At 43.2% G+C, this 24,104-nt stretch overlaps 1 protein-coding gene across 2 annotated transcripts; it reads right to left on the bottom strand.

The window, feature by feature from the left end:
- Positions 1 to 317: 317 nt before the first annotated feature.
- pik3r1 (phosphoinositide-3-kinase, regulatory subunit 1 (alpha)) lies at positions 318 to 24,104 on the bottom strand. 2 transcript variants are annotated; one of them, XM_083930015.1, is made up of 15 exons: positions 23,905 to 24,104; positions 21,202 to 21,846; positions 9,758 to 9,850; positions 9,474 to 9,548; positions 9,019 to 9,150; positions 8,237 to 8,438; positions 7,786 to 7,868; positions 3,107 to 3,308; positions 2,825 to 3,005; positions 2,608 to 2,733; positions 2,376 to 2,518; positions 2,114 to 2,290; positions 1,916 to 1,990; positions 1,647 to 1,817; positions 318 to 1,125 (listed from the first exon to the last, which is right to left on the bottom strand). In XM_083930015.1, exons 2-15 carry the CDS (start codon positions 21,536 to 21,538, stop codon positions 936 to 938), a joined length of 2,187 nt encoding a protein of 728 aa, XP_083786141.1. In that variant the 5' UTR covers positions 21,539 to 21,846; positions 23,905 to 24,104; the 3' UTR covers positions 318 to 935. The 2 variants fall into 2 exon arrangements, with proteins under 2 accessions (XP_083786141.1, XP_083786142.1); XM_083930016.1 differs by lacking the exons at positions 7,786 to 7,868; positions 8,237 to 8,438; positions 9,019 to 9,150; ... (2 more) ...; positions 21,202 to 21,846; positions 23,905 to 24,104 and adding an exon at positions 5,717 to 6,113.

The raw sequence follows: 24,104 nt of genomic DNA, 5'->3' as shown, positions 1-24,104 counted from the left end.
TTTTGCACGTTTTTTCACATATATGTACATGAAAGAGTTAAAGTCCATTCATAGTTTCACCCGCCCACAGTAAAGATCGAGTTTGCGTCCGCGCCAGAACGCTCGCTGAGACGTCTCGTCCTCTCTGCTCTTCTCAGAAAAGTCCATAGGAGTCTTTTTCCAAAAAAAAAACCCAACAAAAAAAATTAAAACTGTCCTTAAAAAGTGCCATTTTGCTACATTTATCAGCTGATCCATGGTCTGCTACTCAACAGTTAACACAAGCAGATGTGTTACACAGCCCCCGCCCCTCCCCCACCCCCCCACAGTTTTCCTGATTCTATGAGTTTTGGTCACATGGACAATCACACACACACTTTTACAGTCACGTACACAGAAACACTTGTGCAGAGTACACACACACACACACACACACACACACACACACACACACACACAATCACGCACGCACGCACAGAGATGACGTGAAAGGGAAAGAAAAAAAAGTGGAAAAATAAAGGTTGTGGCCGGTGAGTACAGCTCCGTTTTGAAGAGTTTATCCGTTGCGATCAGACATTCCCCGGCTGGTAAAGCTTTGAGAAAAGAACAAGCACCGTTAGGAAAAGGCCTCAAATGTCCTCCGCGGCGGGAGAGTTCAGCAGTTTGTCTTTTTCTCCGCTCGATTCTGTGCTCCCACGAAAAAAAGCAAAAGAAGAGAAATAAATCTACATTCAGACTCGCCTCGGGGTTCGCGGTCGGGCAAAGTCACTGAAATGTCTCAGGTGTCGTTTTTTTCCTCCTCCGCTTTCAAGTCAAGAGTTCGGCAAAACGAGAGCCTCCGTTTCACTCTCTCTTCTTAAAATCATGGAGTCCGAGGACGTGTATCTCCGACTTCCTTCCCCCGTGAGGCCTTTTTCGTTTTTTTTCTCCGTGTCCATGTGGAAACACCCGGGTCCTTACCGTCTCTGCTGGGTGTACACCGGGTACGCTAGCGTCACATTCAGAGAGTCATTGTGCTGGACCAAGGACGTGTGCTGGTAGTGAAGTACGAGTTCTTTCAGTGAGCTGTACAGGTTGTACGGCTCGGCGAAGCCGAAACCTGAGGGGGTCTTGTTGATGACGCAGTGCTTCACCTCGCCCTCCACGCTGCAAAGAAAAGAGGACAGTGGTCACAAGCTGTTCTGTGGCTGCGGGCAATAAAACTGTTTACGGACCACTTGTTGTTGTTGTTTTTATTGACGCAACCCATCGCTATTTTAAAACCGTCAAGTCATGAACCATAGAGAGGTGCCAAGATGTTAATTATAACAGATTGCTGCTTGCTGTTAATCGTTCCTCCTGTTCATACTGGACATTAAGAGATCACTTTTCATGTAAGGAAGTTGTTTAGTGCAAAAATGGAGCAAATGTGAGGCTTCAAAATCCATATCGTCTTAAAAATAGACAATTTTCTCCTGTTGGATCGTAACAAAAAGGTGTTTTATACCAAAAAGACTAACTTTGGGGGATTTCCACTTAGAAATGTCTCATCCAAGACTGTCAGATTGTATTTTTGCTCACACTGAAAGCACATTAGCGAGGGATCTCTGTCAACAGGAGGAACCACCTGACTATTGTTTGTGAACCTATGAGCTGTCGGACAAAAGTACACTGATGCTGGTACGTACACAACGCTGCAGGCGTAGCATCCCGCTTTGCTGCTGTCCCGAACCAGGAATGTTCCGTCTCTCTTGCCCTGGAGGAGAGCCTCCGCCTGTAGTCGGTTAATGTTGCCCAGCTTCCAGGAGCGCTCGTCGTGGTGAGGAAGGTCTTCGTCGTCGTCCACCATAGAATATTGACTGGAAAGAAACACAAAAGCGTGCAGATGTGAGCTGTGATGTTGCGTTTTTTTTAAGAGTGTTTGTTAACGTGTTTAAAAGTCAAAATGGATGCTCACTCTTCTGTGTTCTCGTTCTTGATTCCGAGCCACTCGTTGAGTTTCTTCTGTCTGACTCCCTTCTGGGTCAACCACCTTACGAGAGAGAGAGAGAGAGAGAGAGAGAGAGAGATTAGAAACGAGGGCAGATCCTATTTGATTTCCTCCAGAGAGAAAGCTTTAAACGTTTCAGGAGCTGGTGGGAGTCGCTGTACTTACATGAGATACTGGTCTCTGGTCTTACGGAGCTGGATGAGGTCGGGCTTGATGCTGTTCATCCTCTTGTCGATCTCTCTGTAGTCGGCCGCCTGCTTCTTCAGGTCTTCCTCCAGTCGCCGCTTGCTGTCCACGATTTCACTAATCCGGGACTTTAACTTCTCGTAGTTGCCCATAATCCTGAAAAGCAACAGTGGCGTTAAATTCCAAACTTCTTCCACCTCTACCGTTGCTTCTATTTCACGTGACGCGGGTAAGGTTTTACCTCTGGATCTCCTTGTCGTTGCCTTCTCTCCTGAATTTCTCGATGTACTCCTTGCTGTAGCGCTCTTGTGTTTGGCATTGCTCCTCGAAGATCTTTATGGTTTCGTTAAAAGCCTCGATGGCCGTCCTTTTCATTTGGATTTCCTGAGAGCAGAGGCACGGCGTTAAGCGTACGGCGGAAACATATCGCAGCGCAGTTCTCGATGATGGTTTGACGCCACAATGGTACTCACTTGTGATGTTCTGGTGTATTCTTCGTACAGACGGTCGTACTCTTTGTTCTTCTCCTGGTACTGCTGGTGGTACTCGCACAGCTTCCTCCCCACCGCTTCGATGTTGTCTTCTTTCACCACCTGATCCTGAGAAAAACATTCGAGGCAGTTGCAGTTAAATTGCCTGAACGTGAGCACTTTAAGTGTTGCCAGTTTGGACTTGACGCTGGCGTCTTACCTGCTGGTGTTTGGAGACCGGATACAGCAGCTTGACGTCTAGCTTGGGGTTGTACTGGGCCAGCGACTCGTTGCGATAGTGGTTGATGAGCTCGACGACCGAGCTGAAGGTCAGCGGGTCCGAGAAGCCGTACTTCCCGTCCCGGTGGAATATCTTGATGAGTTTGTTGTTGCCACCTTTCCTGTAGACAGAACAAAAGAAAAAAGGGCAACGAAACCTGTTAAACGAGCTGTCGGAGATAAAGAAAAGATGATCGCTGAGAGGAAATGATCTCAATCTTACCTCAGGGTCAGCGTGTAGTCGCCGTGCATCTTCGTAGAGGCGTCTCGCACCAAAAACGTACCGTCGGCGGTGTCCCTCAGTTTCTCGTTGACCTCCTCCCTTGAGATGTCTCCCCAGTACCATTCGGCGTCCTGCAGCGCCATGTTGTTGTTCATACCGTTGTTAGTCACAGGTGTGGGCTTGGGTGGCTTTGGAGGTAGAGCTGTGGGGAACAGGAGAAGCGAACACAGAATGTAAACAAATGGACTGAAACAAACCCTGTATGTTCGACTTAAATGAAATAATTGATTTCCTGTTTGTTAACGGGGCTTTTGAGCTGCGTCGAAAACATTTATTTGCTCTTCTTTAAAGCCGCACATATCAAAATGAGATACAGTGCGTTGAATTCAGCACACGCGCTCTGTGACTCTCTCACTCGTCTTTTTTTCCCCTCTCCATTGATTAAATAGGGATGAAAAAACGCCGCTGCTCCTCTCCAGCAGAGAGGTGGTAACAGCGAGGCAGTGGGAGGGGAACTGAAGCATGAGTCAGGGAGAATGAATTTCATTCAAGAAAAGTCGTTTTCTACAAATATTTCAGGCCGCGAATACAGCGGTGTGCCCGTCATACATACTGCTACAACAACAGATTTATGGATTTCTTGGATGCAGCATTTTTTCTAATAAAACTGTGAAAACTAATAAAAAATACCCTGCTTCCACATTCCACCTCCGAGGTTTTGCCCCCAGGGAAATATCTATCTTTAATATTAAATAAGCACATTCTGTTAAGGTATTCATCACTATTAAACCTTCTTTTCTTCTTGCACAAAGAGTCGGATTTGCATTGTGGTGGTTGTCACGCGATAAATCATGTGATGGAACATTTTCAACCGCTGCTGTGGGTCTAAAAAAGAAGAAGACACCTTACATGATCTGCGGTGGCTGCTCACAAGCTGATAGTTTCCACAGTGGAGCTAGCCGCAGCAGGAGCTAAGGTAGCGGGGCTATTTTTAACCCACAAATCTGCACTGCCTTTGTTCACTCCCTCTGCGTTAACATCCTTTCTGCTACAGCGGACCTTGCAGGATTCCTCTCTGCGAGACCGCGGAGCACAGACCGCTATAATTGTGACACGGCGGAAAAGGCAAAGCTTCACAATCCGTGCAAAACGCAGCCTCCCAGCTCAACCACGGCTCATGGTTTCCGCTGCAATTCTCAGCACGTTCACTTGCCAATCTGATCACATTTCCTCTCCAGATTACAACACATTTCTAATTCCTAAACCCCCTCGTGTGGACAATCCGGTCCTAAACCTGACAAAAGCCGCATAGACACTATTTCTACAAATAGACAGTTTGCACAAATACCTCCACGAATGCACGATAAAACGCCACTTTACATGAACACCTAAATGTCCATTTGGGAAGCCATTAAAGGCAGCCTGCTCAGTAACGTGTTACATCACTTACCACAGCCAATCACACGGGGGGTCTGTCACCAACCACTCCTGCATCTTTCCTTTCCTGAGAGTGATGAGGTCATTCTGAAAGCCCATTACCTTTCAACTCCCTCCTTCAATTCTTTACAACACTGCAGCTAAATGGAAAAAAAACTCATAACTCTCTCAGCAGCATCCAGCGTTACGCTCTAGTGTGCATCCATCTGAAAATCAAATGTGCTGCATCTCTCCACAAGCAGGGAGGGAAAAAAAGGACCGGCTGCCTGTTTCCATGCTTTTCCTCTGTCATCCTCTCCCTCTCTGTCGAGCTGGGCTGCTCGCTCTCCTGCAGGTTTGCTCCAGCCCCTCCTATCTGCGTGTGTCGTGCGGGGGTTTAGTCCGGCCCACTGCTGGCACTCAGACAAAGCCAGCTCTGCTGCAGCAGCACGTACGCAGCTAAATTATAATGCTCGGCCCGGTCAGCGGCACCCAGAGCTCCGAAATACGCCTGTAATCCCACAGCGTGACACTCGGGCATGACAGAGATAACTCCCTTGATTTCCTAAGTGAAATTAAAATAGACCTAGTTCTTGGAAAGGTATAAAGATTAAAGTGGAACACAGTCCTGCTAGGTTCAACTGAGGAACGGTTGTCGGGTCTCTACGTGCTCGACCTGAGAAGTAACTACAATGAACACATTCACTTCAAATCAGTGTGTTTGAAAAAAAGATTGTTTGATGTCAGTGTGACCTAAATTCCCCTTTCTTCAAGAGTCGTAAGAGAAATCTAGTAGACGAAAGTTATCGGGGTTCAAATACTTTCTAAATTGAATGTAAACTTGCTCTTCTCCATTGTTGCACTGTTGGGATCATTTGAATTTTAAATCCAGACTCTTAGAGAATCATCAACTCGCCTCAGAGCGATGCAGAGTTTTAGATGCGGTCTGTGAGAATAGTTCAATACTGTACTTCATGAGCAGCAGCTTGAGGCAGAATTGTCCGCAGACAGCTATGACTGGAGGCTTAAAGACAACAAAAAGCTATTATTCTTGTTCTTGCCTTTTCTTAAGTTGCCGTAATTGTGTCCTATTCTTCCCATGTGGCTCCTCTTTCGTTACAGCCTGAGGCAGCGAAACACTGCTCCACTTTTGTATGACATTTAAAACAAACAGTTGCAGGACATCAAACTTACGTTGCAAGTTGTGCATGTTTTGGTGATACGACACTCTCTTCTTCGTAGCTTCTCTTTTATTCCAGAAAGGTAAATTAAATCCAACAGAGTTACTTTCAAGTCCTCCGGTAAAGCTCCATTTCATAGTTTCTGGCTGAGACTGAGATTTATTCTTAAACAGGTAACGGCTTTATGCGCCTCTTAATGAAATCCAGGTAATCCGCGCGACGTGAGGCAGGTGCAACATGCGACTGTCTAGCTGACTGACTCTGAGTTCCTGCTGAGAGTGTGGTAAAGGGCTGAGTGTCTCTCTCTCTCTCTCTCTCTCTCTCTCGCTCTCTCTCTCTCTCTGGGTTGAGGCCTGCTTGCACGGAGGCAGATAGTTAATGATTAGCAGTAGCTGCTCTGGTGTCAGTGCTGCCTGTTCTGAAAGCAGCCACCCGTGCCAGCTGCGTGTGTGTGCGTGTCTCTCTCAGTCTCTCTGGTCACTCCCTCTCTCTCTCTCCCTCTCTCTCCCCTTCTCTCCCTCCCTCTTTCTCTGTTTGTAAACGAGGAGGCAGGGGGAGTTCAGTCTTATGATTAACTTGCAAAGTTTCAAATATTTGCTGAGCTGGGCACTTTGAGGCAGGGAGGACATGTGGAGATCCAGGCGGAGGGAGGACGGAGGGGAGGGAAGGGAAGGAGGGAGGGAGAGAGGGAGGGAGGGAGGAGGGGAGAGTGGCCTTAGAAAGTAGAAGCAGCCCTCAGTTAACAAGAAGTGCTCTGTGGAGCAGGCCGACTTTCCAGCCAACCAAATCTAAGTGGGCCTTTTGTCGCTTACTTAAAATAGACACACAGTAACTGGGAGGAGGCATACAGACACACACACACACACACGGGTCATTCACAGAAACACATGTACAGAATGTACATGTGAACGTGTGTTTACAAAGTAGGCTATTCTGCTCTCTTCTTTTGACCCTTTTATCTGTACGAGACAGGTGACAGAAACCAGTTTGGTGCGTCTGAACTTTGCTGTGTGTTAAACTGGGTCCTGTGCGCTTATATATATATGTGTGTGTGTGTGTGTGTGTGTGTGTGTGTGTGTGTGTGTGTGTGTGTGTGTGTGTGTGTGTGTGTGTGTGTTAAAAGAACTAAAAAAAAAGTGTTTCAGGGTTTGTGTCTTGCCCGCCTTGCCTGGCCGCCCTTCAATCCATCCATCCATCCCAGTGCCAAAGTGCTCCCGCAGGTGCAAATTACTGACAGCTGAGAGTGGCCCATGCACAGGAACATTATAAATAGACCTAACAGGTAATAAAATGTTTAAACAGCCACAGCCAGTCCTGCCCTCTGGGGCGAGCCAACGACCGGGCTTTTAACTAGCACTGTAAAAACAGACACACACACACACACGCACGCACACACACACACACGTACACGCTTCACCTAGGCAGACCACCACTGCACCAGCAATGAAAACGGACTTTGTGCAGTTCTGCATTTGAGTGTCAAAGATCCGTTCAGAGAAGGGAACCAGAATGTCAAACGAGATTTGATCAATTTTCTGTATTCACACCTACACGGCCACGCGCTGAATAGAAAAGTCACCAGCAATCATCTTCATCACACTGAGTTTAAAAAAAGTTCTCAGCTAAATTCAAAAGCAAGACAGACACAAAAAAGTACACTTTCACACCAAGTTGCACTCTGTATCCGACGTTGCAAGCTCCTCTGCAGCTAGAGCTTTACTTTTCTACTTTCACTGTTCTGCAACAAAGATCACCAGGACTGATGTGCATCCACTGAGCAGCCCATGGAAAAGCAGTCTAAACTTTCCCCTACAATGTGAGGATTTTACCTCCAGAGTGTACCCCTACACCCTCTACAACTGCAGCAGTCTGAAGTCTCAACACCTTTCTTCGAGCTATTAATAGTTCAGGTCTGAGGGGGTGTTCAGTTCATGTTCTGCAGAACATACAACCACACTCTGCATCCAATAATAAATAAGACATACCAAAATGGTGGCAGTGCAATGCAGAACAAGTCTTGCATTTCTCTCTTAAAGAAATAATATTTTGCCAGTTAAAAAAAAACTGTGTGTGATTAACTACCTGGAGCTGCCTGACTTTCACTCCATTCACTGGTCACCAGAACCTCAATGATCTTGATGTGAGCATCCAAGCTGGGTTCACAGCTGCAGGGGGTTAAAAGAAAGAAAAAAAAGACAAGTTAGATAAAGTTCGTGTTTCATGGCTCGGGTTTTTACAGCTGCTCTGTGCTGGTTTCAATCTGATGGTAATTCAGGCTTAGCTACTTTAATTGCGCAGCACAGCTGGTAAGTAGAAAAGCTCCAACCTATATCTGTGTGCAGCTAAAACCCACGAGTGCCGGACAGACTTTGCTCCGACAGTGTGTAGATATGTGAGCCTGAATGTGAGTGTCTGCAAGCGTGCATGTGTGAGGGTATGTGTGTTCTCGGCGTTGCATGACTGAGCCTGCACACTTGTCTGTCTGCTGCCTGAGTGTCTATCTTTAACATGATCCGACCGCTCTGACACCCACCTGGTGGCCTGTTGTCTGAAAAACACAGGGCTGAAGATCTCGCCCAGGGCTCTGGCACTGAGCAGGTTCTTGGAGCTGTTTTGGCACACTCTGGAGAAATGCCTTAACAGACAGTGGAGGGTTAGCCAGTATTGGGGAGGCAGGCTCGGGGTGCTGGCGATGCGACGTAGCAGCGTGGCACATTCCTCAGGATTCGCCACCTCTGTTGAAACAGATGAGAGCGTCCGCGGAGGTCAGCCAGACACACACACACACGACAAACTGAGCTGACGAGGAGCGTGAAACGAAAGATGTTTCTTTAAACAATGAAGAGGTGGAAAGAAAAGCGTCATGTGCAGTTGAAACCACAGAGAGTTTGTGCGGTTGACTGCGAGCGTAAGGTACACTGGCAGGTGATTGGCTGCTTCGCGATGCTCGAGATAAACTTTCAGGCCTGCTTTAGTTCCTATTAACCACAGGTATCCTGTTTCTGGCCATGTGATAGCACGAGAACGCAGCGCTACAGAACATTGTGTGATGTGAGAAGTGTGTCTGTGTCTCGCGACAGAGAGAGCAACACAGACAGAAACAGAGTAAGAAGAAAGTGACACAACACCTTAACTATATACTTTATGGTTACGGTGGAGAGAAAAATGCTCTCTAAATATAAAAGTCTTCTATGGGGGCCAAAGGGTACTGACGAGGTCTTGTGGTTTTGTGTTCAAAGTACTGAATGTTCGTTAGCAGATGGGGACATTACGTCAGCAGTTCTGTCAAGAAATGCGTATTGCATCTGCTCTCACCTTTGGCAGTGTGGACCATCGAAGTGTGCATTGCGGTGGGGATGACGGGCTGGGGTAGATCTTGCAGGTACCTGCGCAGACCGTCGCACAGGACGGGGAGTTCCACCTGATCCAGGTCTGGTGAGGGAGGATCTAAAAATACCAAATAACACGCTTAAAAAACAAACTCCTTCGTGCACAGTGAAATATTTAATTACAGGCAATTTTGCAAAACTAAGTCGTGCTTATGTAGACGCAACCACGGATGCAATAAAGCCTTCAGAAGCCGTGGTACTTTCTGTTCTTTTTGACATAGTGTGTATGCACACATGCAGGGCTTTTTTCAGTCACCTCACACTCGTCATCTCCACTTACAGTCATTTTTTTTGGGTTTCTATTTGCGACTTCCTCGCTCAACTTTTGGAAACGTACAGGCCTCACATAGACTGATGAAAAAAAAAAAAACAGGTACTTACCACATTCAAAATACTGTCTGACTTCAAGTCCACCACCAGCGGTAAATGTTCGATATAAAGTAGGGTTATCCAGACCTGCAAGTCATCAGGGAAACACAAATCGTTACATGGATTCACTGAGAAAACCAGAGCAACTTGGTTTATGTGGTTCTGTGTAACAGGTCATAGACGCACAATCAAAGGTGGTTTTAAAAGAAAGACAGTCGTCGTTTACTGGTTAAAAAAAACCCAACTCAAGTGCAGTTGCATGCCGAGACTTGACAGTTTCCTCGGTAAAAGCTCACCTTTGCGCTCAATAACTTCCACCAGTCTGGCCAGCATGGGTGGACTGGTCTCTGGGAGGGAAAACTGCTCCGTCAAGTCCAGCAGACAGAAGCCTGGAGGAGATCACAACAGATGGTCAACCAGGGGGATTTTTAGGGAGTAAAGTTTGCTTCCTACTAATTCTTCCTTTGGGTCAGAGTTGTATCTCGAGTCCTTTTTTGAACACGTGATGAATATAGTCATATGTAAACAATGCAGTCATAACAGCCCCCCCCCCCCCCCATCTAACATAAATTAAATTGATGCATTGAAGAGTAGTGCATTTAACAGCTGCAGATTCACCTCCATTAATCATTATTTCTATAAAATGTCCAAACTAAGCAATTTACAACCCTCCAAACCCTAAAGATACTAGTTTTTTATCACATGAGATAAAGAAAAGGAGAAAGTATTACAGGTTGAGAAGCTGGAACTATGCAATGTTTGGTATATATTTACTTTAAAATGACATAAATGATTAAAAGGTTGAATCTTTATTTAAAGCTATATTTAAAAAAAAAAAATACACTCACAGGGCGTTTAGAGGGGTACAGAATGAAAGTATCGCGTTTTCATAAAAAATATATTCAGTCTGAATTAAAAAATGTTACATTGGGAGTTTACATTGTACAAGCCAATAGTGTTGGGCATTGCTGGTTGCCAGGGTTGTCTGTTGTTCAGAGCAGCTACTGTAGTCTAGCACCGGGGGAAATGACCGGAGACAAGCAAAACCAGAATCAGTATAGGCCAAGCATTCACTCGTTGGACTGAGATAAAGGAGTTCAACAACATTAAAGCGCACGCCAAAATGGCAACGTTTCTCCTTGATTGGTAAGCTAACTTTCATGTTTACTTGGCTGTAACAGCTAACGGTAACGGCTAACGGTAACTGTCAGTCAAACTCCTCTGTAATACTTACTCCGGCCCCCTGTAGGCTACTGGACTGTGTCTGGCCAACCTGGCAACGCGACTGCTTTTAATTATATTTTGTTGTTGCGACTACGATCTTGAGACACAAGATGGCGGTGTTCTGCCCATTCTCCTTTTCAACCTTTAAGTAATATTATTAAAACATTGCCAACTGTTTTTCTTTCTACTGTACGTTGCAGCTTTACTTAGTTTAATACAAGGCTGTAAGGTTTTCATAGTTTACGTTATAGCGTTTCTTTGATGGGTGACTGTAAATAATGAAAGAATTTCAGCTCCCAAATAGAAAAGCAAGAGGAAATGTCCCCTTCTCTTTTCTCAAGCATGCAAAAAGCATAGATAAATTCCACAGTGTTAAAATCAACAGTGCTTTGTCTGAGTGGCGACACAATCATGACTAAGAATCTACTGTCTCACCCTTCTGGCTGTTCTGCAAACACAATGACTCTCGGTGGATTTCACTTGACCCGTTTCTTTCTGGCTACGAGCGATGATGATGACTCGGGCTGATTTTGTACCCAGTTTAGAAAATAAATGAGGCCCACGCGCGAATTAAACGCTCGTCATCGAAAAAGACGCGATGAATGTTCGTGTGACATTAAGTGCGGCGAGGGCTGCAATTCATCTGAACCAGAGAAGGTTGATTAGGTGCATGACTTACGCACTCACTCGGGACTTCAAAAGGGAAGCAGGCACGAGACCAAAAAGGCCGCCTTGCAAAGCTAAAGGTGAGGATTTACAACAGGGTGATTCAAGAACAGGAGGTGCTGAGCGCTCGAGTTAGGGTTCGGTGGAACTAAGCAAATACCCTGTGATATGAGGTAAGCCAGCTCTGAGTTTCCCCCCTAATTTCTCCTTCAGAAGTCTGCGCCCAGGTGTGGACATGAAAGGATGAAGGGGTTGGCAGGGATTTTATTTGGATTTGCAAAGGCGTATTTTGAAAGTGCACTCTTCTGAAAGGCCTGACTGTTCATCACTGAGTCTGCAGTTTCTAAATGTTCAGAAACTATGAATGGAAGCCTTTCTAGTAAAAACCACTTTTTTCTTACCTTAAAAATTATTAAAAAATGTTGAATCGGACATCTACTGGTCCCATTGATGCACGCATGCAAGTCATTACCAGAGGAACTTCCCTCTTCCACCACAGAGTGTTCAATCAGGCAAATAATGAACCGCTTCATCCAAATCCACATCCTCTTTGGCCCAGCGCACGGGCTGGCATGTTGCGTGTGAAGAAACTGGATTACCAAAGTCCTTCTAACCACGAGGAACACACAAACGCCATGTAGGACAACTGGTCATCTGGAAGACATTATTGGAACTGCCGGGCGGGAGGGGTTTTTCTGAGAAGCCGTGAACTCTGAGATGGAACATCAGAGTTTCCCTAAATAGAGACCGAGACACGCAGTGCTGCCATCGCACACCTTGGAAGTGTAACCTTTCTCCCAGACAAGATATCTAACACGCCTGCCATTCTACAGCCAACCTTTTTCTGGGAAACTCAATTCAAAACCTGTGGGGTTAAAATTAAACGCACCCACCCAAACGATGCCCATGAAAATTGCTCGACTGCAATATCCAGAGGCTGGTTTTATTAAAGATCATATTTGTGACAAACTCAAGTCTTTACAGGAGGTTTTAAACCAAGGCTGTCACAAAACCAGAACTTTAAACTTCTATAATAGTTTAAATAAACAATACTCGGTACCTCTTTCCTTAGAAAGCAAAAAAAGGATGATTTTTACACCTATGTTATAAAATTAAAGACGTGCACACAGTGCTGGTTCACAAAAAAGTCACTGAACACAAACAGTTTCTCCATTGTTGTTTCACCTGTGCAGCCCGGGATTGAACATTTGATCTGCGATACTTTCCATACTATCGAATGTGGATATTGTATCGTTTTAAGACACCTGGTATTGATAAGTATCAATACTTTCGGACAACTTTAAACATTTTGTAAGAAAGTTAATATCTATTAGGACCAAAGAGCAACATATTCAACAATAAGTTTAAAGTCATCTGCCCTGCGTGTCTCTAGTAGTTGAGCGTTAACCCAGATTACAAAGAGACCTGGTTTATTTATTTATTTTCTCCATCTGTGGCTGGCCTCTGAATGACACGGGTCGCCTTGGAGATAGAGTTGCTTCTTGGTACTGTCAACGACGTGATAGTTTCAGCGCCGATGGAAATGTATCAGGTGGCAGGCGAAACATGGCAGAAATGTTTAGAGCCATCAGTGATGATTTCTGGGATTCCTTGGCACGAGATGAAGCGTTCAACAAGCCCCTTCTGGCCCGGGCCGGTAACCATGGAAACACGTACATATACACACACATAAATAATTGCGAAACATATGCTAAAGTTAATTTAAGCAACGGTAACCGTGCTGGCAATAACTACATGCTTTCTGCTGCTGTCGAGCAAGCGTGTGCAATGATATAACGTGAGATTAGTGCATTTTCTGCAGGAGCCTCAGCTGAAACTCTGGCTCACAACATTCAGAAACTCCTGCATTAGTAGTGTTTAGTATAAAACGACACAAACCAATGTGCAAATGCATTCAACTGACAAGGAACCAGATGAACCTGGATGACAAGAGGGAGTTTTTGGTCACGTTTTCATTATTAATCTTGAAATGACTTGAAATGTCAGTAGAATTAATGCCACAAACACACTTAACAATACTCTTTGTATTGCTTCTACAGTAACAACACAATGTATTACAGTTGTCTCGCTATGTTAAGAACAGCCGTGGGGGCTGAATGCATCATGAGACTTCAAATTTTAAATGGAGGTTGGTTTTTGTGGCAACTTGAGAAAAGGAGAGTTTGGAGACATGGGCCCCTTGGACGTGTCTCTACAAGCCTGCATGTTTGACAGACCTTCTCATGATATCCCAAAAGGCCCCAGCCAGCCAGTAGTCGGTTACCGCAGGTTGAGGAAGTCGATGCAGCTGCCACTGTTGCTACTGTGGTGTGTGTGTGTGTGTGTGTGTGTGTGTGTGTGTGTAGGGGGGGCAATCTCTAAACGGTATGTCTGAAGCGAACAAACTGCAGACTGTGGGCAGGACAGGCGTGGGGCACCACCGACACACTAAAGATAGCCCACACTTTGGATAAATTTAGAGGGTCTACTCAAGTAACCAGCATTTTCAGGTTGTACCATTTCTCCTTGTCTGAAAAAGGTCTAGCTGAGACACGCCAGTAAAAGCTAATCACCCAGGAAATGCACACTGCGACACGTGTGACTGCACATTATTGAGCAATCGGTGCATTATAATAGAAAATGTAATACATGTGATATAAAAGTGGATGGCAGTGGTGGCGAATGGTGCGGCTGGTAAACAAAAGCATCATTCAGACCTGCAGCAGCAGAGAAAAAAAGCTGAGTTTTCATTAACACGTTTCCAAGAAGATCTCTAACATGCTTTAACATGCTGGTACTACACAGTTAGATAATGAGTGATACAGCTCTGAGCTGAAGCGAGTACAAAAAAAGACAGGCACTGTCTCCTCCTGCAGGCTGGAAGATGCAGTGCAAAAGCAAAGCAACAGCCAATGAGGAGACTGTTGCTACAGCCAGACGATTAACCCTATAAGGAGCAGGCATCAATGAATCACAACACCTACACAAATAACCACAGTTTCCTGATGCGCAATTAACTGCTCATCAGTGTTTTATTAGGCTGCACACCGCCAAGTATTCCAGGTAATGAGTACTTTAACACCTACGTGATGGCAGAAGTATTTTCCTATAAGCTTGGATCCATAAGTGCACACTGAGAAACGTGTGGCACACTCAGAATGAAGGATTTCAGTGTTATTTTCCTTGCTTTTGCCATGGTGTAGATTGATTTTAATGAAAATGTTGTCACCTCGTCAAGTCTGAAGCAGTCAAACTACCACCAAAGTATTTTACTGCAAATGAGGAGTTCACATTGCAATGAGAGGGGCATGGCACTTTATTATACCACGGTTTTAATTGTTTATCTGATACAAATGACGGGGTGCTTTGATTTACTACGTTAAAAAGAAGTCAGACTTGATTTGAAGTAGAGTGTGTGCCAATATTTCCCTTCCCTTCAATATCAGTGAATCTGATGCAACAATTTCAAGAGATGTAAATCTAAATTGATAGTGTGACAGTGACGTATATCTGTGAATTAATTTCTAGAGTCTTCTAAACAAAGGCAGAAACAAAACTGGAAAAACCTCATATATCGAGCTATCGTGATGCACAATTATGCATGAAACATCTCCATCCGCTTACTCTGTATTTGTGTGAACGCATGCAAAAGTCAAGCGTAATGAGTAAACCCTCGGTACGTTTCATTTGTCAAGTATTTCATTCACACATCAAAAATAGTGTTTACCATGTGGTTATTTCCAATAGATTATTTATTTATAGAATAACCAGAAAACATGATACAACATTACTTACTGGAGGTATGAAATCATCTATATTGGGACAGAAGATTTTGGCCATATCGTCTGGCCCGATGTGAGCAAGTTGTACTATTTTGGCTATTATTAATATTATTATTATTATTATTGTTGTTGTTGTTGTTACAAAAGATGTGTAACTGCAATGTGAGTTCTGCGCTGAGAGGCTGTAACTGCTGCTTTTGTCCTTGGTGTAGCAGTCTCGGCACATTCACAGATGCAGGAGAAGTTAAGTGCAAAACTAAGTAAATAAGTTCCTGGTTGAAAATATAACTGGTGCTATCTATCTTGTTAAAGGCCTTACGTAACACCGCGCCTCCCCAGCACGAGGCTTACACACATACGGTACCTAGCAACACTAGCTAGTCCACCTCGTCTCCCTCCCTGTCAAAAAACAACAATGACATATTTGAAATGTCTTTTCTGGTCCCCCTTGACTTTGTGCTTCTCTCTAATCTCACCTCTTTTCTTAGTGCACCACTTCTCGGAGTCTCTCTGTCTTAATCCTGCTCGCAGACATGCCCCGACTCTTGTAAAGAAGATTTGTCATTCAGACTTCAGTCTCTGCACACAATCCAGTAATGAAACGGTTATGCACGCTTTCATGCACACAAGTCTCACTGAAGAGGAATAAAAGGAGAGTGTTGATTATATTGAGGCCTGAAATAACATTACTTCTCCTTTCTCTGTCACAGTAATATATCAGTATTTAGGATGTGTCACTATCTTTTCCCACCGTTTTACACCGTACAGGAACTAGCTGAGGGTTGGTCAGTTGCGTTTTAAACCTGTTAATGAGGCGGTCGAAGTCTATTTCGACATGTTAAACCATGTTTGTTTGTATTTTTGTTTTCAGCTTGAACAAATAGTTGATTCCTCAATTAGCCAATCAACAGACAAGTAATGTGCAACTAATGTCTCAGTCATTTTCAAGTAAAAATGTGTAAAAAAAAATTTAAAAGAGCTTCTAAAATGCGAAGATTTTGCTCATTTTTTGTCTTATGTTAAAGTTAATTTCATATATTTAGGGTTTGGACAAAACAAGCAATTTAAAGATGGACACCATGAGATTTCTGGAATATTTCGACGGGACATTTTAACGGTTTTCTGACATTTGATAGACAATTGATCGATAATGAAAATAATTGTTAGCTGCATGTACTTACTAATAGTTTGGAGTTACTTTAAAATATATTCAAATAAAATAATTACCTAAACATGCAGTCAGTAACATAAGCCGAGTATCACAATGTTAAAGTAGCTGCTTTTTGACTTCCTCAATACCAAATATGGGCAAAACTTGAACTTTACTGGGATGTTGTTGCCCTTTTATGCTTTAGGTACAAAATAATGGTGACATTTCCACCCAGTAACTTACTAACGTTAGCAGCCGTGAGGATGGTTTCACTGGAGACCAGAGACTTGTGAAGTGTGAGACTTGTGGAGTGTTGTAATGTGTGCGCATGTGCATGGTTATAATAATAATCCCTAAATCCCTATAATTTCTATTTAATGCATCGGTAATCTTATTACATCTTTTTTTCTTGTTACTTTAACGGCATGCAGTTTCCCCCTTTTGTATCCTAATTACTCCCCAAGACCAAGAACCCCAACTTCAATGCAAACAAGCGATCATAAGAGAAAGAGGAGTCATTTTAGCGCTGGAAAAGTTGCTAACGCTGAGAGGCAACCTCAGAAAAATAAGCAACACCTCATATTATATAAGGGCTAACGAAAAGTGACATTTAATGAACACATTGTGGCCAATGTTGGAAACTATGACAAGCCAAAAATAAAATATATATAATCCAGTTTGGACGTTAATGCCACGACTACTGCCAGGAATATCCCAAGCTAATAATAAGCAACAAAGTTTAAAGCTAGCTTGAGCATGCAAATTCAAAAAGTCGAATAAACCCTAATTACTAAAAATTAGCCTCACGCCATCAGCATGTACACTGATAACAATGACGGTGTAAAACAGCCGTCGCTGGGGTCCTATTCAGTGTGCAAACCATTTATTGTCCAGTTGCATTGTGCACCAAGTTACTGCAATCAGCACTTAGCACAATACTGATTCATCACAAAGCTACAAATCAGTCTACCATGCAGTCTGTGTGCAGCCCTCCACCGGAGTAGTGCCAACACATTCCAGGCCCCGGCTGCCTTTAGCCCCAGAGAGGAACATCGGAGCAAATAAAAGCTAATAATTTAAAAAACACTGTTTCGCTGCTGTGTTCCTTATGTCATTGACTTTGACGGCTTTCGGTGACATGCGACTGTCCTTTCTAGGGAGACAAAAAGAGACATGTATACCAATCTGAAACCAGAACTAAAGTCGCTCAATGGTTAATTAAAGAGAGAAGTGAAGTCTTAGCAGAGAAACATCGACAGCACTGTCAGAAAAAAAGTGTTCAGTACAGCACAGCACATGACAGCCCGAGTACAAAAGAGGCCCAGAGAAGGAGAACTACATTATCTCAAACTCCAGCTATGCAGAGTACTCCGACTGCAACTTTCTCCTCTGTAAAGACGGCTCTCTTCCTTCCAGGAGCCCCTTCTCATAACGTCCAAGTACTACTTCAACCCAAATGTTCCATATAGTTGGTTTATTGCACAAATGACCATAAAATACACATTTTGTATTTGCTAGTGATGAAAAAGTGACATAAAAGAATCTACAAAAGAATGCACTACAGTCTTATCTGCCAGAAAGGTTTAAAATATGTCTTTTCTTTATGCAATGCTACATGAAAACTGAAAACGTGATGATAAGCCTCAGACGCAGAGGGGGAGATAAAGCCTGATGCCATCAAATATTTCCTTTAACAAGACTGAGCATGTCAGGCTGGAGCCCTGTGAGAGCATGCACAGTAACAACCACTTATTCACACTTTTATCTCGAACATTTGGAAGAATGTTTCACGCAAGACTGGCTGTTGGAAGATGGACAATTATACATGCGCAAAACAGTGAGCATTTAACCACTTAGAGCCGTCGTCTCCGCCGTCTAAATATGCATCACAGAGCTTTAAGAGGGGCTTCTTTCTGTGGGTTTCAATCCCCCGGTTCCTTTCTTTTGGCGGGCCCTAACACGTATTATACTTGTATATTCTCTCAACAGAGAGGCCCAGAAAAGGAGCAACACTTTAATGTTTTTTAAAAAAAAAAAAAGGGCTGAGAGCTGGAATGAGGCGGAATAGTTTCCCAGCCCTGTCCTCTTCTCTTTCTCCCTCGCCCTCTCCACATCTGCTGCACTCATGTAAACCCCTGTGGCTCAGAGAGGAGAGGCCCCTCCATTCTCCACCTCTTTTCCCCCCGACCAGAGGCGACTGTAGGAACTATCAAAACATTAAAAAAAAAAAAAAGAGGAGGGGGAGGCAGAAAAAAGGCTGAGGAGTAGGAGGAAGGGAGTGAAATCCCTTGGTGGTGGGCAATAAATCACAAACACTCTGGGAGCAACAAGAGCCCTGCCTCCATCGCAGAGCCCCTCTTCAAAGCCCCCTTGAGCATGCGGAGCCAGAGACCCTCCCAATGCCTCCCCCGTTCCTTGCACCCCACGCCTGCATCAGCCCCTCTGTCAAGCCCCCAGCTCCGCTCCAGCCCTGATCCCTTTGCACACTATCCCTTGCACGGACCCTTTAGCAAGCACAGGGGCCCTCTCTCTCTCCCTTACCCGCAACCTCAGGGCCCCTTCTCCGCCCCCCCGGCCCCCCTTCTCTGTGTCTCCCAAAGCCCAGCACACAGAGACTTTTCTTCTCCCGGTGCTACATTCACACTCGCTCCAGGCTCGGCGCTGCCACTCAACCACAACACAGCCATTCAACACATGCCCCCTTCATACAGCTCCTCGCTCACCCTGCAAAACCACAGTAAAGAATTTCACAATCGCACCACAAACGGGCAGAAACTAGAAACTTGGCAGCGACAGCCGCTCTTTAGGTGAGCACAAAGCCTTAAGCGCACACTGGTGCAAGCCGCAGCGCCTTAAAAAAAAAATAGATGCAAGTTTTTAATTGCAGTTCATAGTTGCGGCCTGAGCAGTAACACTCATTTGGATTTTAAAAGGGTCCTTTTTATATGCGACCATCTTGAAATTCACAGAACTGGAACAAAACATGCTAAATGCATCTGACTTGACATCACTCGCTCAAAGAAAAACTATAACTACAAACTATAACTACAGTTGGGCTTAGTACTTTTATTGCTTCTAGATGTCTTGGAAAAACACTTTTAGCAATTTTTTTGTACTTGCGTTAAACGAACTCTGCAACTTTTGACTTGTTCACCATCTTTCTCTAAGTCAAATAAAAGATGGATTACATCTCTGAGCACAAAAATGGCTTTTTGAAATTTGTCAGATCTGTAAAAAACAGCTTCTAATAAAAGTTTTTTTTATTTTGCACTGTAAATAAGTGAGTCAAAATGAGGCCATGTGTGTTTAGGAAGAGTTGTGTCCTCGAGCTGAAGTCCTGTGCTGCTAACGTAGTCGTAACATTACCATGAAAGTTGCCTCAAACATATTGAAGACCAGCTAACAAAGCAAAACAAGTAAACAAGACAGTGTTGAGGATGTGGGAATGCAATGTTTTTCAGTTTTGATAAGGCTAGCCTAACCCCCTCCCCCCACCACCACCACCACTGACTTTCAGAGCAATTTGCCTTAATCACCAGCGTATAGTGATCTAATCATCTCTCTCCACAAGGCCGATAAGGGAGTATAGTCCCTTTAGATGTGGCTCTGTGGAGAGAAGCACAGATGATATCCACTGGTAACATATGGCTTCCCCGATATGCTCCGTTGTACTATAGCCTGGATAAGCGCCAGCATTGTCCTCTGGGAGTGAGCTTGGTTCACGTCCAGTGCAGCTGTACAGCTCAGGGGCAGAGCCACTTGTTGTCAAAGACGGCAACTGTTCTGCGAAATCAGCATTTTCTCACACACTATTAACCTCTATCCCAATCTGCGCGTTGTTTATGTTGTTTTTTTTTTTAATTCAACAGTTTATTAGCCATCAACGTGGAGTCACATGAACAACCAGTCGCCACCAGAAGTCCATCCTTAAGTCACATGATAAAACTAATCAGTCTCCATGACAACAAGGGATATTCTGTTCGCCGATCAAGGCAGCAAGATGTCGCTAAAAACACTGAAGGGACCATAGTTAACTGTTTTTAAAGTCGCCTTGACGAGTAATATTTTGTTTTTGAGTCATCTAAATTCTCTCTAAATGTCAGAAACTACATGTTGCTCCACTCCAAAGCATTTGTTAGCAGGTGATGTTTACAAACTGATCTCCAAAACATGAAAAATCGATATGAATTCACAATATCAGATGAATATTGACACGATATAACTCTCAAATATATGGCAGTATGGAGTTCACATCCTGTAATTTTTATTGGCGTCAGAGAAGAACAATAAAAGCAGTGTACATACACACGTAGACTTTACTTGGGTGGGCCTCTCAGGTATATTCACAGATACCAAAATGTATATTTGGCATCCATTTTAACAGTTTTTATTTGTTTAATTTGTCCAAGAGATCAACGCCGTCCATGAGGAATGAATGGGTGAACAATCTCCCCTCACTAGTGTAGGAAATTCTCTCGTATCGTGCTAGAAAACGCAGACAAGGATGGATTTTTTTACAAGCACAAACCAGCCAAAGCAAATCATTGGCAAGCGTTTAAGGAGCCTCACTAGTCAGGACAGCTACTATCAGCTGGGCTGTCAAGGTTAGCACACTATACACGGCTGCGAGCATACCCGGACTCTTGTTATGATAGCTGCAACGGTTATTCTGTTATCAGTTTCTAGATCGACAGAATATTCAACTGCAACCATTTTAATAATCGTTGAAGTCATTTGATATGCAAACAATAGCAAAACATCACTGGTTTCAGCTTCTCAAAAGGGAATAGTTCCTGGTTCGCGCATGACAGTAAAACGTCGAGATAATTGCGTACATTTTATAGACCAAAGGGATTGATCCCTAATGAAAACACTTGTTGTGTACAGTAGTTCTTCTGTGGGGTGTTGGTAAACTCACCTTGCTCTGAGTCGGAGTCGGCCTCCGACCTGAAGACACCTGGAGCGACAGGTAAGGGTCTGAGGGGCCTCGGCTTGGGCGTGGGGGGAGAGATCCACTTCTTCCCGATGAACTCGACATACGTCCCGGGGAAGTCCCCTTTCTCCTGAGTGGTTTCATTGAAGCCTGGCAGCCAGCCAATCTCATCGGGCCGCTGTTCCAGCCCGTCGGTGTACCCGAGCGCCACCAGAGCTCCTTTGCTTACCAACAGTATATCCCCCACATGCAGATTTATGTCCTCCTCCCTCTCCTTCTTGTAGTCATAAAGCGCTCTGTACTGATATCCTTCAGCACTCATTTTCAACCTCTTTGTATCGGGGTGTTCTGGTAAAGACTCAACCAAACGCGTTACTTTTCAGGTTTTCTTTGAGTGTGTGTTTAGTTCAGGTACACATTTGCTAGTTCAAATAGGTGTGTGTGTGTGTGCGCGTCTACTTCCAGGAACACTTATGCAGTTCTTAGAAGACCACACTATCTAGCTTGTCTTCATTCTTTCACAGTTCCTGTCTCTTCTGAAGGATTTGCAGTTCTTTTGGTGTGTTGCCTCACAGTATGCACCCATCAGTAAATGGCCTGCAGCTGCGATCTTGAGAATGCTATCCAGACCTGCAAGATGAGAGGGGAGGCCGTTTGCAACACATTGCATAAGACAATTACAGTATAACTTGCACTCAATGCTCAGACAACACTAAAATTTACAGAAAAGTGCCAAAAATCTTCAAGTTCTGAGTGACAGATCTGCAGGAAAGCCGTTGTAGATTTGTTTAACTTGACTTAACCCTGTTTTTTTTACAGCATGCACACATTTTAAAACCTTTTTAAGCATTTATACACTTCTTTTAAAGTATATAACTACTTAATACCACCTTTGCAACTAGATTATGACGCATGGCAAGTTGTTGGCAGTTCACATTTCAGTCGTTTCACTGGAACATTAAGTGCCTTTATTAAATATTTACATGTTCATCCTTTAATGTATGGTCCCATTGCATATTATTTATCTCTACATCAACAGTCAATCATTTAATAATGCAGCGTATTAGAGAATAATGGTGCTTTGACAGTTTCTAGCGCACTGGGTCAGGCCAACATGTGATTGCTCACATTAGCATTATCCGTGACAGCCTAAATTCACAATGCTGTAATTGTTATTATAAAACTAAATAGCAACCTGTTGGTATGGTTACGAGACGTGCTGGCTGCAAACTTGTGGATTTATGGAAATGCATGTTTGCAAGATGTTTGTTGTATAAGTTTGCAAAGATGTGGAGGAGTGGTCAACAGCGAGCGAGTCTAAAACACTTCCCCACTGTTTTAACTGGAACTCAAATGTATTTCCCCTCGTGAGTAAAATGATTTTATTTATTTATTCATTTCTTCTTTCTATTGCAATTATAATTCTGTTCAAATGTATCACTAAAGCACTTCCTTTGTAATCCATTTTTAATACGCTGGCATTCATTTATATCTTGTTATAAAGTAAAGAAAAGTGGTGATTAATATATTATAAATTATAATTATTATATAGGCTGTACTATAAATAATTAAATACTGCTAACTATGGAGAAGGGGTGGGATTATCTTTCCACTTCTTTTTGAATATGTGAATTTAATTATTATTATTTTTTGCTTAAATTATTTTGAGTGTTTTATTTTTTGTCAGCCTGCAACAGTAAAAATATTTTTCTTTTATTATTATTTTCTTGTTTTTGTTTTCAGTTTTAATTGTGTTTACATATTCAAAATAAACAATCAATCATTCCTGTATAACACAACGTTTATCTTTGATTACAATGCTGTTGTGCCACTTGTCAAATGCTTTGTACCATTTAAACAATCAGTGGTTGAAGAAGTAATAAGAGCTTTTACTAAAGTCGCCTAAAAGTAGTAGAAATACCCTGTTACAAGTAAAAACCCTGCATTCAAAGTGTTACTCAAGTAAAAGTACAAAAGCATAAGCATCAAAATGTACTTTAAGTGCAAAAAGTAAAAGTACTCTTTATGCAGAATGGCCTGTTTAAGTACATTGTATTATTATTATATTGTAATTACTGAGAGATTAAGGTAAATATCACTTGCTGCTGATAAAGGTAAGGCTCATTTTATTTACTTTATATACTACTGTGTAGCTTCATCTATAACAGTACATGTATTTTAAATCACTGGTCATATTTTGTGTTAATAATAACAATATGTAAAGTAACTAAAGTGACCAAATAAATGTAGTGGAGTAGAAATAACTCAAGTAAAGCACAGTAAAGTACCTCTACATTGTACTGTACTTGTACTTAGTTACTTTCCACCACTGTATGCATGAATATAATTATTACCCTGTGTATTTGGTACATTTCCAATAAAGTTTAAATATTAAAAACACAGTTAGCTAAGTTAGCTACCCGCTGGAAGTAATGACAAACTACAGTAACGAGAATTGTTTAGTAGAAGTTACCGAGCAAATGGTAAAGTATGTCGTTTAAGGACATTTTAAAATAGCTTAAAAGTTAATAAAAGACATATTAAAGCAAACGCGACTCTACTAACTAACTTAAATGTACATTTAACTACATTCAGCGACAGAACAAGTTAGCATAGCGTCTTGAATTAGCACTTTTTTAACGTTAACGTGTTAGCAACGTTAGCATGAGGAGTTAGGCTAATACATACCGAGTCTGCACGGATCCACAGGCGAATCCTCTTAACGTTAAACTTCACCGTTTCTGGAGTACAATCACACGCAAACCGTCAACGGATCCTTTACCGACTCGGTTATGAAACAAAAAAGAAACATCCACGGTTTAATCCGGGTTTAACGAGTGGTACAAACTGTTACAACCGACAGTTTAGTCGACATAACGGCACGATTC

This window comes from Echiichthys vipera, assembly GCF_963691815.1.
Source record: "Echiichthys vipera genome assembly, chromosome: 16".
NCBI lineage: Eukaryota > Metazoa > Chordata > Actinopteri > Perciformes > Trachinidae > Echiichthys > Echiichthys vipera.
This window is presented reverse-complemented; position numbering and strand designations above follow the sequence as displayed.

Excerpts from the sequence above, each read along its gene's own strand:
- pik3r1 (XM_083930015.1), bottom strand. The coding sequence starts at position 21,538 with ATGAGTGCTGAAGGATATCAGTACAGAGCGCTTTATGACTACAAGAAG. Across the intron at positions 7,869-8,236 it reads TTCAGACAACAGGCCACCAG|CTGTGAACCCAGCTTGGATG; the intron begins GTGGGTGTCAGA and ends AACCCCCTGCAG. Across the intron at positions 2,519-2,607 it reads AATACACCAGAACATCACAA|GAAATCCAAATGAAAAGGAC; the intron begins GTGAGTACCATT and ends CTCTGCTCTCAG.